Below are 17,831 nucleotides of genomic sequence, written 5' to 3'. Positions count from 1 at the left end.
GAAAAGAGTAACAATATTACAAAATGAGCCCCACGCTACAGTCATGATGCATATGTAACATATTGTTTTTGTACATTAAACTCTATTTTTATAAACATATAAATGAATATTATGAAAATATTACAAATTAAATGTAAATATATATGATGTAAATGTAGTTTAGTATTTATGTATATTAAGATTTATATTTATGGTCATATAAAACAAATATTAAGAGCATATTGTAATGTAGATGAATGTTATTAAGCATGGTGCATTGATTGACGCTATTAACATGTAACAACTCAAATAAAATGACACCGTTTTGGACTAAGATCCACCACAAAGTAAACATGGTCTATGATGAACCTCGGATCCATGATATAATTCGTGAGTATTAACATTTGTTTATAAAGTTTTGGACACAAATAATTTTTTTTCCAAACAAAATCTTTTTATGAATAACTATTTATAAGTGAGTATTTTATAATTAAGTAAAGAGTTGATGAGCGCACTTACAATATCATAATATAAAGTCATAAATCAATGCTAATACTCAACCATAGGTCTTAAAGTATTAAATATTAACTCAATTTAGTACTTCATCATCAATTAAGTTTTTATTTATTAGTATATACATACACTTTTGTACTTTGCGACATGTAATCAATTTGTATTAGGGAATGCCATGAGCCCACGATATTATTCTTGTTGTTATTTTATATAGTTTCAGAGCAATCACGAGTCGTCCCATCCGTCCTCAAATTTTACCCATGTTTGTATACTTAGAGCACAAGGAAACTTCCCGGGATTATTTTACACACTATCACACCATGTATATAGAATTGCCGAAACACCATCCATTGAGTTATCATGATTTACATCTTCGGGTTAGTGTGTGGGGGACCTTGGGGTTGGGGATTCAACATTTGGGACAAGGGGCTAGAATTGTCAAAACACGTTCTACTCTTCAAGGTAAATCCATTTAACTTATTTTTAATGCGAGTTAAGTTGTGATTTAGGGTCATTGCTAGAAATTTCTGAGTTTTTTACCACCAGGGACGGAGCCAGAAAATATGTTGAGGGGGGGCAAAGAAGTAGGGATGGATTCAATGGCGGATTCAGAAATTTTTTTCAGTGAGATAAAAAAATTAAAATAAAAGAGAAAGTTTAAAACAAATGAAATACATAAGAAGTATAACAATAAATATTGTTGGATATAGCGAAAAATAAAACATATTAAAACTTTATAAAAATATTTATAACAAAATATGAAACATAATTAATTTGATAAAACAATTGGAATATAAAACACATTATAAATTACACATTCCATTATTATTAATATAAAGAAAGTTATAATGGAAGTTATTTTTCCAAAATTTAATTGTGTTAATCACAAGAAGTGAAGATGACTATGACATTGTCAATGCTAAGACTCGAACCAAGCCATTCTCAAACTCATACACATTACCTACCACATTGTCTATTACAACTTTTGTTTACATAATCTGTTTTATAATACTTATATGATTAATGCACTATATATACATATTATATACAATATAGGGTAGGGGTGGGGTGGGGTGGGGTGAGGGGGGGCAGCTGACCCCCCTGCCCCCCCTCTGGCTCCGTCTCTGTTTACCACCATAAAGTGGTCAGAAATCAGCGATTTTTTTATCGAAACCCGCTATTCCGATCAGTTGGGGTATCCGCAAAATTGTTCTCGCTATTTTCAATCATCGCATGAAGTGGTCGAAAATAGTGTCCGCTATTACAAATTAAATATGTTTAAAAGCATACATACTTTGTAATGAGTAATACATTAAATAATTTATCAAGAATTTATTAAAAGTAAAAAATTATTGTTTTAAGAATGCTCAATTAATATTTAGTAGCAAATTAGAATCTTGCATAGATTTCCATTATCTATCAATATAAAACCATGCTCTAAAAAAAATTAATATAAAATTATAAAACCATTTCCCATAAAGCATGAAAACATAGCAGTTTGATGACACCACAATACAATCTCGTGATACAATAACTAATTTATATTATTTTTATATATAGTAATCTAGGCACACAAATTTTATTTTATATTATTGTAGTCGTGCAACTTGCAAGTAATGTCTGGTGACGATGTCTTCTCAAGGAATGGTGTATCCTGCAATAAGAAAAAATAAAACGTTGTGAATTAAATAAACCCAAAAAATAATATATTTTTTGAATGGTAAGAAAAACCTATAGTTATTATTGGATGGTGCTATAAAAGGTAAATCCCACCTTGTGGAATTAGCAACGCAAACAACCACAACAAGATAAATCAGTCTAAGTTACCTATAGTTGAATGGTTCAACCCAAGAAATTTAATAGGACAGTCCCCCTCAAGGACAATTCTATCATTTTATAGGCTACGAGCAAAATAAAATTAAAACAGTGGCCCTTAATGAGATAATTTTGAATTTTTGTAAACATATATATTTTTTGTTTAAAAAAAATTAGACTACCATTAGAGTAGTAGTGCCCATTTAAGCTTTGGGCACTTATATAAAGTTTAATTATAAATTAATTTAACATTTGCTAATATATATATATATATATATATATATATATATATATATATATATATATATATGGTTAGGTTCCTGTGAGAACATAGCTTCCCGTGCGGTTGATGCATTTTTTTTTTTTTTTTGATGTGTGGTGCTTTTGTGGCATTTCATTCTAGTGCATTTTGAACCAATATAATATAATATATATATATATATATATATATATATATATATATATATATATATATATATATATATATATATATAATTTTTATTTTTTTTGCATGGCGAGGGAGAAGATTAGAGGAAGCTTACGTCCACACTTCTTCCCTACTGGGCGATTCTTGATGATGCATCTCTTGGGAATGGTGACAGCGATTGCCGGGTTTACGCCGACTTTCATGGCCAACGGAGACAACAGTACGACGCAGAGGCACTTAGGGGCGGTCTTGAGCAGCGCTCCGACTTTGCCGCAGCATGTCGGCGGGACCTTAGCCCTTGCATCCTTAGCAGCCCCAAGGCAAGGTTCTAGGCTGGCCGCCGGTATGTTACCGCAGCCTCCCTGGCCGCAGCCGGCAGCGTTTGCCTTGTCAAAAAGCACTGCTTGAGAAGCTAGCAAGTACAGAACAAATGCCGCATAGCTAACTTTCATATTGAACAATGTCATTGTTTCTAGCAGTGTTTAAGGATTAAGTGTAGTGTATTGTAGTTAAAGTGTGTAAGTGGTCGTGGGAAAACTCATGTTAGAACTACCTATATATAGAGGTAATAGGTAGTATCTTCAAGATCAAGATTCCATAAAGGTATACCGTATATATGCTCAATTGCTTATTAATTACCCTCTATTCTAAGTAAGAGTGGTCTAAATATTTTATTTATTTGAGTTGATCAGTTATAGACAACTTATACTAATTTATCTCCTTGTAATCCTCTATCTGTTAAGATTATAAAATGAGATTTTTTAATGCACACATTTAAATAATGAGTGTCAATTTTTGTCGTCACAACAACAAATTAAGTATTGACAAAATCAAGGAAGGGGTTGAAGTGTGAAAGCAAGGGTGATTGTGGGGTTGTGGAGTGGTTGAATTTGAGGATTTCCATTAAACAATGATTTTGAAGTTAGGTTTGATGCGCGTGCATTTCTCCTTCCAAGCATTTCTTGGCAGGTGGAGCTTTGTCGATTTCCCCTTTGAAAAGGGGTGCGATTGGGGCATTATTACAAGGGAATTGTATGCCTAATATAGAGTCATGATTGACCTACATCTATATTGAGTTAAAAATGAAGTATGAGTAATGTTGATTTTATTAGCGGTCAGTTGAACATAAATCTAAAATCAAGTCGTCATACATTTTCTTTAGAATATAAGAATACAATTTTAAATCAAGAAATTAATATACCCTCAAATAATAAATATTCCAGACAAATTATTGTTTGATTATTATTTAATCTTTTTAACAGCTAAACAATATTTAAAGAAGTTGTCATATAAACGTTTCATTTAGTGTGAGCAACGCTTGTCTAGGGATGAGAATTGTGGTGGACCAACCACTACCACTTATACTCTCTAGTTTCTAATAACCACATCCTTCATGAGCATTTTGGATGGGAGAACTTGAGGATCCTTGTGTAAGAAAGGAGAAAGTGTAACCATTTAAAAAAAAATAAAAATAAAAATGTGTTTCCGCCTCTTAAAAAAATAGAAAAGAAAGAGAGTTCATTACATTTTTATCCTAGATTTATAGGTGACAGTTCACTTTTAAGTGTTTTTTTTTTTGTTTTTTTTTTTTTTGTTTTTTGTTATCATAACATCTACTTCTGGTCTAGTATTATTGTGGTATGGCCATTTTTTACTATTTATCTATAAAAAAAAATTTAAAAATCATTAAATACAATGGCATTTCTGTTTTCAATAATGATTTTTTTTTTTTAAAGATAAACATAAAAAATATATTGATTCAACCTACTTTGTATAAAAAAGATTGAAATGTCTTCGTATTTAACAACAGTTCAACGATTTTGTTGATGGAAGACTAAAAATAGCCATTCCATGTTAATACTAAAATTGAACGAGGATGTTCTAATAAAAAAAAATTAAAAGTAAACTATCACATTTTAAATCTAGAACCAAAAATGAAATTAACTCCAAAAGAAACTTATAATAGGGTGTTTGGTAAGATGGAATTGCAATTCCATTCCTACCAAACTCCATGAAATTGTGTAATTCCATGATTTAGTTGGAGAAAATTATAATTTCATGCTTTGTGGAATTGTGATTCCATGGTAAATTACAACTGTCACTGTGAAACGACGACTAATGATCTCTTCCTTCAACGACTTCTAACTGTTTCTTCGAACGACGTCGTTCCAGGCCGTTGACTTCTTCATTCCCCTTGTGCTTCTCTTCTTCTTGCAAACTCTCCCTTCATTAACATAGGAAGCATCCCGGGCTGTAACATATCCAATGGTTTTTTTTGGTATTTTATAAGGGGAGACAATGGTTTGCATATACACGCTGCACTTATGCATGTCAGGGTGATTGCATTTCAGATATTCAAATGTCTTCTCTCCTACGTTGTACCTCACCGTAAACCATCCATCAATCTCGATTATCAAATCCCCATTCCTCGCGACGCACAAAGGGGCTACATATTCACCGAACTCCAGACTGTCGCCGGTGGAGAACAATTTCTTCCACGACGTTCCGATACCATATTCCTCCATCTCCCAGAACTCAATGTTACAGTCAATGGCCGTAGGAGTGGACAGTAAACCCAGACGATCCTTTGAAACCCAAAGAACCTCGAAAGTTGAGTTCGGATCTCCCGTCGTAGGTTGAGGCAGCTCGCTGAATGTCTCCGCCGTTAAGTCGAAACGGAGTATCAGGCCGCCGCCGTTAACTCCTCGGTCGGCTAACCAGTGCAAGCCTCCGTGTAGTAAACTCCCTATCGGGCCATGGAAATAGCAGCCTTCCGTTTCGTGGACGACGGCGATGCTCTTGTCGGGGCCGTTAATCGTGCTCCAAGAATCGCGGTATATGCAGAAGACGTAGGCGGTTGTTTCGTTGGTTGATTTGGAGCGGACGACCTTAACGACCTTGTAGTCGTCTATGGCGGCGTCGTAACCGAAGCCGTAGAACGCGGCGGAGTTTGCGTGAGGAGGAGGCGGTGGGCCCGGCAACTCCCGGGCCAATCTTATACAAGGGTTCCAAAGAATGATCCTTTCCAGGCCGTCGTACTGGTATAACAGAGCAACCAGGCCGTGGCACGAGCCGATGACGTGGTGTTCTATGCACTGGTCCTCGGGGCCGAGAGGATCGTCGAGGTATACCAAGGTATCGGAGTCGTCTGGGGCGGATTCGAGGGCGGACGGCGACTCATAATCCAGTGACTCGTAGCTAAAATACGTGAGGATTCTGAGAGGGTTGTGGGGGGGATTGGACAGGGTTCGATCGAGATGTTTCTTCACAAAATTTCTACTGGAGATTAGATTGTGCCAGGATTTAGAAACGCATTTGCATCTTCCTAGTGGTTTGGGTGGCAACCTCGAGAGGATCTCTTCAATGGCGTCTTGCGGCAGCTTTCTCATATCCATTATCTATCTATCTTTTGTTGTTCGTTGCTGATATGATCTTATCCATTAAGAAGCTAAAGTTGAGATTTTAATGGCGAATTTGTTGACTTCTTTGCCTGCGCTTAGCTTACTCGAGAAGAAGCTTGCTTTGCACAAAATATTGAACAGTCAATGCTCTGGCCCCGACAGCGTTGATAAGGTCATTCATTAACCAACCAAGGTGTATGTGGGGCATTTTGTGTAAATTATAAGTTTGATTTTTTTTTTTTTTTTTAAAAACTCACATTATAAGTTTGATTCTTAGTCAAGTTAGTCGGACTATTAATAGACTTGGTAATTATAAGACTACAAATTCGTCTCCTAACCAGAGTAACATATTAGTCTTCTTAATTTTAATAAGCCAATTATGTCAATTATTGACAACTGATTTACCTCATTGTGGTCCTTTATCACACAACGGAGTGTATCCAATGCACAGGATAGTGATTACAAGTTTTGCCCACACAGTCTTAGCTCACTGGTTTAATAGGCAATATTTGAGTAAAGAGACCAAGGTTCGAACATCGATAGTGGCAGTGTGAGGATTATATCCAAAATTGATAAATTCCTTGTGCGCACCGTTATTTGGCCGTGCCTACTGCGCCAGTGAGTCAAGCCAGAATTGGGGGTGAACCTTTTAGAAGAAGTGCCAGAATTGGGGGTGAACCTTTTAGAAGAAGTGACCGTAAATTCCCCCCCCCCCCCCCCCCCCCCCAATACACACCCTCTTAAATAGTGGGTGCATGTTTTTCTTATCGAAAAGTTAACTTTGTAATCATGAAGTTCTAAATTCGATGGGAGGACAGGACTTCCCGCCCGGAATATTGTAATCATCCTACATCAGGGAAATATTAATCAAATTCTGCAATGCATGCAAAAAGAAAGATCTCACCAGAACAAAGAATGCAAATTACATGTATGAATAAAACCATCAAACACACTGATAAGAAACTGCAAGTAGTCTCAGAAAGGACTGCATTTACCTACAACAAACAGCATACATGCCAAAAACACAAAGGATCAAGCCCGTTTCCCTATACGGGTTGGTCTTGGTGCAGAGATTATGTCGACCCTTGGCACGTCTTCGCTTCAAAAGTGCTCTTCCACTCGTGGTGCGCATGCGCCTACGGAAGCCGTGTGTTCGGGCTAAAGACTTCCGAGACCTACTCCTCTTGGTTTGACAAAGAGCAGCTTTCCCTGCTCTAACCACCAGAACACGCCTTCTACCCGTGCTCACTCCCGTGTTAATATTGAAGCTCAACCCCAGTGATGAACCTGCAATGAGGTTAAAGTTATCAACTTTCGCTAAGTTTTCTACCTAACACAATTTTTCGGATAAAACAAGTTCAAACAAAAGCCAACCCAGTAGTCGTTTCTCTCAGACTCAAACTATTATTATAAAAACATTAGCTCAAACTATTCACCTGCATTAGAAAGTCTGAAATACAATGAAATTAGTCACTGACTTCAAAATTATCCAATTTCCATCTCAGACTTTTGCTACAATATCAAATTCCAAGATTAATTAACTGAAATTAGTTCAAACCAAAGATAAATTCGTAATTAATAATTCATCTTTTATTTAACTATTATTACTTCAATGTCTTCCACATTGTTAATCAATGAAGTTCACAAGTGGCTATCATTGCATCCATAGGAAGCTACCCAAAGAGCTCAAAGGAAATACCAATCAACTTCACCATTCTTCCATTATCAGTTGCCTTCCACATATTATGAAACATTAACCAAAGGTTGAATCTTTATAAGAAAACTTCAAAGATTTTCAGTAATTTTTCAAGACTAGTATTCTCCTGCTCCAAATTCTAGTTCAAAACATCATATCAACAAATCATTTCAAAGCACACCCAGTAAGCATCATCAGTATGAATTCCCCTAATTCAATGAAATTAGCCATATTAAATCACATCCAAACTCCTTAAGATCAATAAAAATAACCTTTTTATACATTAGCTATATTCAATGGAAATACACAAAACGACGTCGTCTAACGCTTGCTCCAACTGTCTTCAACTGCCACTGTGAAATGACGACGTATGATCTCTTCCTTCAACTACTTCTAACTGTTTCTTCGAACGTCGTCGTTCCAGTCCTTTGACTTCTTCACTGCCCTTGTGCTTCTCTTCTTCTTGCAAACTCTTCCTTCATTAACATATCCAATGGTTTTTTTTGGTATTTTATAAGGGGAGACCATGGTTTGCATATACACGCTGCACCTATGCATGTCGGGGTGATTGCATTTCAGATATTCAAATGTCTTCTCTCCTACGTTGTACCTCACCGTAAACCATCCATCAATCTCGATTATCAAATCCCCATTCCTCGCAACGCACAAAGGGGCAACATATTCACCGAACTCCAGGCTCTCGCCGGTGGAGAACAATTTCTTCCACGACGTGCCGATACCATATTCCTCCATCTCCCAGAACTCAATGTTACAGTCAATGGCCGTAGGAGTGGACAGTAAACCCAGACGATCCTTTAAAACCCAAAGAACCTCGAAAGTTGTGTTCGGATCTCCCGTCGTAGGTTGAGGCAGCTCGCTGAATGTTTCCGCCGTTAAGTCGAGACGGAGTATCAGGCCGCCGCCGTTAACTCCCCGGTCGGCTAACCAGTGCAAGCCTCCGTGTAGTGAACTCCCCATCTTGCCATGGAAATAGCAGCTTTCCGTTTCGTGGACGACGACGATGCTCTTGTCGGGGCCGTTAATTGTCCTCCAGGAATCGGCGCCGTATATGCAGAAGACGTAGGCGGTTGTTTCGTTGGTTGATTTGGAGCGGACGGCCTTAACGACCTTGTAATCGTCTATGGAGGCGTCGTAACCGAATCCGTAGAACGCGGCGGGGTTTGCGTGAGGAGGATTAGGCGGTGGGCCCGGCAACTCGCGGGCCGATCTTATACAAGGGTTCCAAAGAATGATCCTTTCCAGGCCGTCGTACTGGTACAACAGAGCAACCAGGCCGTGGCAGGAGCCGATGACGTGGCGATCTATGCACGGGTCCTCGGGGCCGAGAGGATCGTCGAGGTCCACCAAGACATCGTCGGAGTCTGAGGTGGATTGGAGAGCCGACGGCGACTCATAATCCAGTGACTCGTAGCACCAATAGGTGAGGATTCTGAAAGGGTTGTCGGTGGGATTGGATAGGGTTCGATCGAGATGTTTCTTCACAAAATTTCTACTGGAGATTAGATTGTGCCAGGATTTAGAAACGCATTTGCATCTTCCTAGTGGTTTGAGTGGCAACCTCGAGAGGATCTCTTCAATGGCGTCTTGCGGCAGCTTTCTCATATCCATTATCTATCTATCTTTTGTTGTTCGTTGCTGATATGATCTTATCCATTAAGAAGCTAAGGTTGAGATTTTAATGGCGAATTTGTTGACTTCTTTGCCTGCGCTAGCTTACTCGAGAAGAAGCTTGCTTTGTACAAATATTGAACAGTCAATGCTCTGCTCCGACAGCGTTGATTAGGTCAACATTGAAAATGAAAGGACAAGGGCAATACCAACCAAGGTAGTATGTGGGGCATTTTGTTGTAAATTATAAGTTTGATTCTTAGTCAAGTTAGTCGGACTATTGACTTGGTAATTATAAGATTATAAATTCAACTCCTAATAGGAGCAACATATTAGCCTTCTTAGTTTTATAATCAGTCAATTATTGACAACTGATTTATCTCATTGTGGTCCTTTATCAGTTTTAATCAGCCAATTATTGACAACTGATTTACCTCATTGTGGTCCTTTATCATACAATGGAATTTACCCAATAGTGACTACAAGTTTTGCCCCCGCAGTCTTAACTCACTGGTTTAATAGGCAATAGTTGAAAAAAGAGACCAAGGTTCGAACCTCGGTAGTGACAGTGTGAAGATTATATCCAAAGTGAGTAAATCCCTTGTGCACACCATTTGGCCCTGCCTACCGCGACAGTGAGTCACCGTGATTTACATTATCTTAAATGCTCTGTCGGGCTAGGGTTGGGGATTCAACTTTTTGGAAGAAGTGACTGCAAATTTCTCCCAATACACACCCTCTTAAACAGTGGGTGCATGTTTCTCTTATCGAAAAGTTAGCTTTGTAATTATAAAGTCCTAAATTCGATGGGAGGACAGGACTTCCCACCCGGAATATTGTAATCATCCTAGATCAGGGAAATATTAATCAAATTATGCAATGCATGCAAAAAGAAAGATCTCACCAGAACAAAGAATGCAAATTAGATGTGTGAATAAAACCATCAAACACACTGATAAGAAACTGCAAGTAGTCTCAGAAAGGACTGCATTTACCTACAACAAACAGCATACATGCCAAAAACACAAAGGATCAAGCCCGTTTCCCACTATACGGGTTGGTCTTGGTGCAGAGATTATGTCGACCCTTGGCCCGTCTTCGCTTCAAAAGTGCTCTTCCACTCGTGGTGCGCATGCGCCTACGGAAGCCATGTGTTCGGGCTAACGACTTCCTAGACCTACTCCTCTTGGTTTGACAAAGAGCAGCTTTCCCTGCTCTAACCACCAGAACACGCCTTCTACCCGTGCTCACTCCACTGTTAATATTGAAGCTCAACCCCAGTGATGAACCTGCAATGCTTCCACATTGTTAATCAATCAAGTTCACAAGTGGCTATCATTGCATCCATAGGAAGCTACCCAAAGAGCTCAAAGGAAATGCCAATCAACTTCACCATTCTTCCATTATCAGTTGCCTTCCACATATTATGAAACATTAACCAAATCTTGAATCTTTATAAGAAAATTTCAAAGATTTTCAGTAAATTTTCAGGACTAGTATTCTCCTGCTCCAAATTCTAGTTCAAAACATCATATCAACAAATCATTTCAAAGCACACCCAGGAAGCATCATCAGTATGAATTCCCCTAATTCAATGAAATTAGCCATATTAAATCACATCCAAACTCCTTAAGATCAATAAAAAGAACCTTTTTATACATTAGGTATATTCAATGAAAAAAAAAAACCCACATTGTGATTCAATGTGGAAAAAAAAAAAAAAAAAAAACAAAAACCCACCTTATGGGACAACCCCATCAAAGTTGTTTAGGAGGTAACAACAAGTTTCCGAGTTTTAGCAGTCTATTTGTCTTCTTGATTTGAGCAAACTATACACACTATAAAAAAATTAAAAAAAAAAAACCCTCACATTGGCCGAATTTTGCAGCTAACATGAACAGAAAATCTATACGTCTTCAGTTCACATCAAAATTTCTACGAAATTTACCCTATTATAGCTAAAGGCGGCATAATCTTTCAATCACAAAATAACTAAATAACCATAAAGATAAGAAAGCAAACAAAATTGACCTGAGAAGGAGGAACTAGAAATGCTAGAGAGCGGTGAAGAAGCAGAGACAAAGGAGCAGCGAAGGAAGCCAGGAGCTGTGGATTTGAGAGAGACCGAGGCGGGTGTAGTAGCTCTTGAAGCGGCGGCGAGCGACAGAGAAGCCGAGGTTGCCGGCCTTTGTCGGACGCCTGTGCAGAGCCACGTTCCTGTTGCAACAGCAGCCATTGTTTCACCTCTCTTCCTATCTACAAACCAAGTTTAAGGCTTTGGCTCTTTGCAGCCTTATCGGATAAGCTTATGAGCCATGGATGCGGGGCTGTTTGGGTATTCATATGAAAGTTATGGATTGGATTTTATTCATAGGCCCATATTTATACAGTTAGCCCAATAACTTTCGTTTTCCAATGAACTATGACCCCAATAGTATAATTTCCGGGTCAAAGCCCAATGTCACGGATGGTGCGCTGTCTTAGTCCATCACAAATAAAATAAGACGAAAGAAAATGTATTATTTGTATTATTACTCATAAATATATATTCCCGTTACGTGACTTGATAAGTATTCGAGAGACAGTAGGTTGAGAAAATAACTATGAACAAATATTACATTCTAACAGAGTCAGTAGTACTAGAAAAAAAAATAAAAAATCTTACAATAAAGAAGAAGAGTAAAATCAAGTTACCTGTAATAGAGTTCAAATTTTTATGGTCATAAGCGGGAGCAGGAGGGAATCTTCCTTGGGAGCTAGCTAGCCTCTATTGGTACATTAAATCAAGAAAGCACCATCTGAAATTTAATGAAAAAACAGACGTTTACGTAACTGTCCACCAACAAGTTTATCTCACCAAATTCATATCAGTAGTACCATATGATATGCCTAATTACATAATATATTATACACTTTGTTAACAATACTCAAAATAATTTAAATAAGAGTTAATACCCAAAATGGTCCCTCGACTATGCCATAATTACCAATTTGGTCCTCAACTATCATTCTTACCCAATTAAGTCCTCAACTATGTAACTTTTACTCAATTAAGTCCTCAACTATACAACTCTTACCCAATTTAGTCCTCAACTATACAATTCTTACCCAATTTAGTCCTCTGTATTAATTTGACTGTTTGTTGACTGTCAAAAGTCGGGATAAAATTATAATTTTACAAGATTTCTCCTTCCTCTCCATTTAGCAGCGCCAAACCATGCAGCAATACACTCCGATCAGATTTCGATCGTCAAAAAATCGTTGGAAATCAAATTCATGGGCTATCCGATGCATAACCACTACTTCGATACTGACAGGTTTAGAACCCAACCAGAGCTTATTGCTACATGGTTTGGCGCTGCTAAATGAGGAGGAAGGAGAAAACTTGTAAAATTACAACTTTATTTTCACTTTTGACAGTCAACAAACAGTCAAATTGACAAAGGACTAAATTGGGTAAAAATTGTATAGTTGAGGACTTAATTGGGTAAGAATGATAGTCGAGGACCAAATTGGTAATTACGACATAGTCGAGGGACTATTTTGGGTATTAACTCTTTAAATAATATACATAATTGTACATAATATATATAAAAAAAAAAAATTAATGTCGTTCAGTATTATAAAATTTTCTTATGAATTATTGATAATTCATAGATCATTATTAATGTGACACAATAATTTGTGGAAATCAAAATCAATCACCTCTAAACCAAAAATAATAATAATAAATAAAAATCTCAAGCATTATTGTGAACGTTTGTATTTATTTAACTAATTATAATTTCTTGTATTATTAATATACCAATGACCACGCAACAAAATAATAATTGAGTCATAATATCCTTAATAATACCAAAAGAGGCTAGAGTTAATTAAGTTATCACCCTCAACGTTGCTTTCAATTGAAATTGACTTAATTTTATTATTTTATATTGGAGGATTGTGAAGTTTTAAACGAGTTAGAAAATATATATATATATTGTCACTAATTAACAACGTACATCAACTTATATATAATTTTAAACAAGAAAATGTATGTTTTAATTTTTAGATGTACTAAAAAATGATTTTATTAGAACAGCTCCCGTCAAATTGATTAAATTGTTATTTAATAACCACATAATTATAGCTTGTATTCAATCCATGCATGCAAAAAAAATGTTGTCGCCACTGGCCATCGTAGAGTTGTCACTGTGGCACAAAACCAAGGATGAAATTGACAGTACTCGGTGGTGGTTTCTGTCGAACACCCCAAACTTATCTTTCAAGTTATGATGATATTATTGTTCAAGAAATAACTTAATTGATTAAATAACTCAAAATAAATTTACAAATTTAGATTTGTTAACAACTTAACATTTGCAAGGTGTAAGTCAGTTGATGTGTATCTCACGATCTACATGGCCTACATACCAATCTCCAGGATAGAATATATATAGGTCCTGTTTGGTAAAATGGCTGTTAGCTGATAGCTATTTGCTGTTAGCTGATTGTGTTAATTAGAGGGTATAAATACTTGATAACATTAGCTGATTGTAGAAAAGTGTTTGGTAAATTAGCTGTTAGCTGATAGCTGTTGGTATGATTTTTTTTTCTCAAAAAAACTAATTGAAAAAGTTGCTAGGAGTAACTTTTTTAATTTTAGCCTTTTGGAGTTGCAAAAAGCTAATTAACCAAATATTTATATTGATATTTTAACTAAATCAAACAATTAATAGTGGTCAAATAAGCCAAAATTGACCTATAGGCTAATTTTTTACCAAACAGGACCATAGTGAGCAACCACCCCTCAAGTTTGAAGTTCAAATTTAAGTTTCGATACTTCTATTATATTGTCATATTGGGTTTATGATATTATTGCATGCGTAGGCATTTCAGTTAGTTCTTGAGTAATAAATTGTGTCATTGTGGTAACTGGTAAAACATAGGATCGAGCTTTAGCAGAGTTGTAAGGTGGGAGTTACATGCAAATGTAGTGAGCTATTTGTGGGCACCAGACACTAATCCTCTCACTTAATGGGTCTTGAGTCACTGTGATTTAGTCATCCAGTATTCTATCGAGTCATAACGTGAGGGCTTTAGGAGCGATGGTTTTTTATTTATTATTATTATTTTTTTTTTGGTGAACAACTTAAGTTATGATATTATTTGAAGTTGATCGGAGTGTTACATCAGAGTTTCATCAGTATACGTATATACGTATAGTATTATTACTAATTTAATGTTGTCATTTATTGTACATATATAAATTGAAGATAATTATGAGTGGTAGTTTAATTTAATGCAAATTAAATAGAAGTTGAGTTATGTTTACGTTGCTGTGAATGGTGACATGATATGATTCTTTTACCAATTATAATCAATTACGTCTCTACTTGATAAGAGCAAAGCCACCAAATTGAATGCAATTCTAAGCAAAGTTCGTTAACACCAAATTAGCAAGGGATGAAGTAGGCCACACATCCCACTACTCACTTTTTGCTCACTCTCAACACAACCCAATTCCACCATCATCATATCATTCCAACTTATGGTTGGTCCACTCTTAACCACTCGCCTAAGTTATCTATTTGCATTGTATTGTGCCTCCAATCCATCATGCATGTCACTCTTAACCACATGGATACCAATACGTGTTCCAATTCTTTTTTTTTTTTTTTTCCTTACATGAACAACTCAATTGGTTACGGAATGAAGTTTGGGAACAATGACCTGAGATTGAGTCTCACCAGCGACAGTGTGGGAACAATCTTTCAAAGTGAGGGGCTCCTTGTAAGCAGTAAGCAAATGTCTAGCCTCGATGTTCAGCTGAGTTACATCATATAATCCCAAATGCTCCTAGGGCTCGTTTGGTTCGCGGAAAATATTTTAAGGGAAGTGGAATTGAAATTTCATGGAAAAACAATTACTAGGAAGATGAATTTCATTGTTTGGTTGGTGGGAAACGAATTACTGGGAATACTAATTCTATTGTTTGGTTAGATTTGGAATTATAAGGAATAACGAGTATAAAGACCTATATGCCCCTATAAATTAATAAAAGTAATATAATTAAAAAAATAAACAAAATTCTTGATCCAACCAAGGGTAAAATAGGCATTCCATCTCACTTTTTCTTCCCATCTTCCATGGAAAACAAAATTCTTGATCCAACCAAGGATTTTGTTTTCCTCAAATTTGAGGAATTCATTTTCCAATGGAAAATGGATTGGAAAATGAATTCCATGAACCAAACACAAGAAAACAACATTTTCCTCCACTCTAAGGAAAATGTCTTTTGGAAAACATTTTCCATGAACCAAACATCCCCTTATAGTTTCTAACGGAAAGTAGTAAATAGTTTTCGTCGCGAATCCAACGGAAACCAACAAATGAAGAAGATGGAGAACAGGAAAAAAGTTGCTTTGTGTTTTCCGGGAAATGATTTCCCCCAAGAAGGGGAAAGTTATTTTCCGAAAAAATGTGTTTGTTTTTCGTTTGACCAGAAATCAATTTTCGTTGACAATCATTTTTCCCTTGCCAAACATTAGAAATCCGGAAAATGATTCCCGAAAATTATTTGCCGAGTTTTCAAACACAGCCTAAGTATCAATAATTCAATTTAAAGATAACTAACTCATGTATTCTTAAATAATTCTTAATTAGTTTTTGACACATTATTATTTAGCTGTAACGATCAATCAGTGTGAACATTTGATGTTTTTTTTTTTTTTTTTTTTTTTTTTTGAAAACATGAACATTTGATGTTAATCATCATGTTATATGTCTGATCATGAATCCAATTATTCCAATGTATATCCACATCCAAAGAATGGGGGCGAAATAAATTTAAATTGGAAAGAAATTATGATGCACACGTTCCACTTCCATCATCATGTCGTCGTCTGCACTGTTTAATTGTCCATTTTTTTCATTAAATTCAACTTTTTATCTTTACCATATTTGTGTTGCAGGGTGGCAGCAGAAGAGAAAATGGAAAAGATTTACTTGACTTTGAAGTCATATATGCATGCTTAAAAACATACTGTATAAGGAAAATGGAAAATTCTCCCCGGAAAAGAAAGATAAGTATAGGTATTTGGATGCTAATTTAAGGCATATGAGCCGCTCTTTAGTTACTCAAAATTAGACATGTGAAGTCATTCAAGTTGGTCAGACTGTTGACTTGGTAAATATAAAATTACAAATTCGACTTGGTAACTTGAAAAATATATAATTTTGGATATATTTACCGAACACTTTTTTTGGTGATAAAGGAAATCCACAATCATTACTCAAAGATGTGCCCTGAATACTCTCCTCCTATGTATATTTACTCAACAATTCGGAAGTTAGTTTTTGGAACTTTTCTAGCTAGGCTAAACGTAAAAATATATTAAAGATAATGAAGCAAATATATGTATATGGTACTTTCTTGCTACATTAGTGTAAGGTCTCTTTAGTTGGAATGAATATGTAATAAAACATTACCGACAAAAGAAATTGTGGGGTCCAAGTGAAATTTATCCTTATACAATCATGTAAGAAAACAACAAATTTGATATGCACATAATTAAAAACTTTAATTAAAATACAAAATAATTTAAAAAGAAAAAACAAGTGTTGACTACCCTCCTACATACGTACATTTGTGAGTGAACTTGGCAGGCCAGTAGGCCACATATATGCATATAGAAAAATGTATAGATAAAATTGCATATATATAATAATAAAGTTGGACCACAAATTGAATTAATTAAGAAGATACATAGTTTTGGCTAGTGGAACATTATGATTGTATGGCATGAATAATATCATTTTGGTGTGCAGTGGTTCTGCAGCTAAAAGAGACCTCTGATCTCTAGCCATGGGAAGAAAAAGATGAAAGAGAAATGACCCAAAAATATTGCATTCATATTATCAATAATATATAACGACATAAAATTTCACTTGATGAAGCAGTAAACATTATTCAACATTGTAAACTATAAAAAGGAGATCTCAAGTTTGACCATTATTCAATTAGATGTGTTCAAAAATAAATTAACCACCAACAAAAAAAAAAAAGTGACTTTGGTTTTTAAAAGATCTTTTTTAATCATTTGATTATTTATCATCTTATCTTCATTAATTATTTTTCAAGTGATATGTATACATGAGTATCTTCAACGAGATGTCTAAAATGATGATTATATTATATATATTGTGAATGTAATCATGGAGTTGATAGCTTTTCAACATTGGCATATCATAAAGCTGAAAACGTCACCTTCAAATTGTTACAAAGTAATAATTACTATTAACAATAATTAATGGAATACCGTTATATATTGTCAACATATTGTTGATTAATTCTATAGTAATTCTTTTATTTCCAATCAAATAAACA

The 17,831-nt window shown here is 35.7% G+C and overlaps 4 protein-coding genes across 5 annotated transcripts; all 4 read right to left on the bottom strand.

Annotated features, from left to right (window-relative positions):
• Positions 1–2,007: 2,007 nt before the first annotated feature.
• On the bottom strand, positions 2,008–3,265 carry LOC109158846. Its single transcript, XM_019306737.1, has 2 exons — positions 2,850–3,265; positions 2,008–2,146 (listed from the first exon to the last, which is right to left on the bottom strand). The coding sequence occupies exons 1-2, from the start codon at positions 3,199–3,201 to the stop codon at positions 2,130–2,132; spliced, it is 369 nt and encodes a 122-aa protein (XP_019162282.1). The 5' UTR covers positions 3,202–3,265; the 3' UTR covers positions 2,008–2,129.
• A 1,610-nt stretch (positions 3,266–4,875) lies between these two features.
• LOC109158723 (F-box/kelch-repeat protein At3g23880-like) lies at positions 4,876–6,152 on the bottom strand. Its single transcript, XM_019306621.1, has one exon. It carries the CDS (start codon positions 6,127–6,129, stop codon positions 4,876–4,878), a length of 1,254 nt encoding a protein of 417 aa, XP_019162166.1. The 5' UTR covers positions 6,130–6,152.
• A 906-nt stretch (positions 6,153–7,058) lies between these two features.
• LOC109159037 (50S ribosomal protein L34, chloroplastic) lies at positions 7,059–11,763 on the bottom strand. 2 transcript variants are annotated; one of them, XM_019307026.1, is made up of 2 exons: positions 11,492–11,758; positions 7,059–7,422 (listed from the first exon to the last, which is right to left on the bottom strand). In XM_019307026.1, exons 1-2 carry the CDS (start codon positions 11,694–11,696, stop codon positions 7,127–7,129), a joined length of 501 nt encoding a protein of 166 aa, XP_019162571.1. In that variant the 5' UTR covers positions 11,697–11,758; the 3' UTR covers positions 7,059–7,126. The 2 variants fall into 2 exon arrangements, with proteins under 2 accessions (XP_019162571.1, XP_019162572.1); XM_019307027.1 differs by lacking the exon at positions 7,059–7,422 and adding an exon at positions 10,313–10,749 and having other exon boundaries at positions 11,492–11,763.
• On the bottom strand, positions 8,064–9,751 carry LOC109159034 (F-box/kelch-repeat protein At3g23880-like). The gene has a single exon (XM_019307023.1). The coding sequence runs from the start codon at positions 9,458–9,460 to the stop codon at positions 8,225–8,227; it is 1,236 nt and encodes a 411-aa protein (XP_019162568.1). The 5' UTR covers positions 9,461–9,751; the 3' UTR covers positions 8,064–8,224.
• Positions 11,764–17,831: the final 6,068 nt, after the last annotated feature.

This window comes from Ipomoea nil, unplaced genomic scaffold (assembly GCF_001879475.1).
Source record: "Ipomoea nil cultivar Tokyo-kokei standard unplaced genomic scaffold, Asagao_1.1 scaffold2826, whole genome shotgun sequence".
In the NCBI taxonomy this organism is placed as follows: domain Eukaryota; kingdom Viridiplantae; phylum Streptophyta; class Magnoliopsida; order Solanales; family Convolvulaceae; genus Ipomoea; species Ipomoea nil.
The sequence above is the reverse complement of the archived record's forward strand: the minus strand, read 5'-3'. Positions and strand labels throughout refer to the sequence as shown.

Bases quoted from the DNA above. Each gene is read 5' to 3' on its own strand.
- LOC109158846 (XM_019306737.1), bottom strand. From the start codon at position 3,201: ATGACATTGTTCAATATGAAAGTTAGCTATGCGGCATTTGTTCTGTAC.
- LOC109158723 (XM_019306621.1), bottom strand. From the start codon at position 6,129: ATGGATATGAGAAAGCTGCCGCAAGACGCCATTGAAGAGATCCTCTCG.
- LOC109159034 (XM_019307023.1), bottom strand. From the start codon at position 9,460: ATGGATATGAGAAAGCTGCCGCAAGACGCCATTGAAGAGATCCTCTCG.
- LOC109159037 (XM_019307026.1), bottom strand. From the start codon at position 11,696: ATGGCTGCTGTTGCAACAGGAACGTGGCTCTGCACAGGCGTCCGACAA. The intron at 7,423-11,491 runs GTCAATTTTGTT...ACCTCATTGCAG, and splicing joins TTCTAGTTCCTCCTTCTCAG to GTTCATCACTGGGGTTGAGC.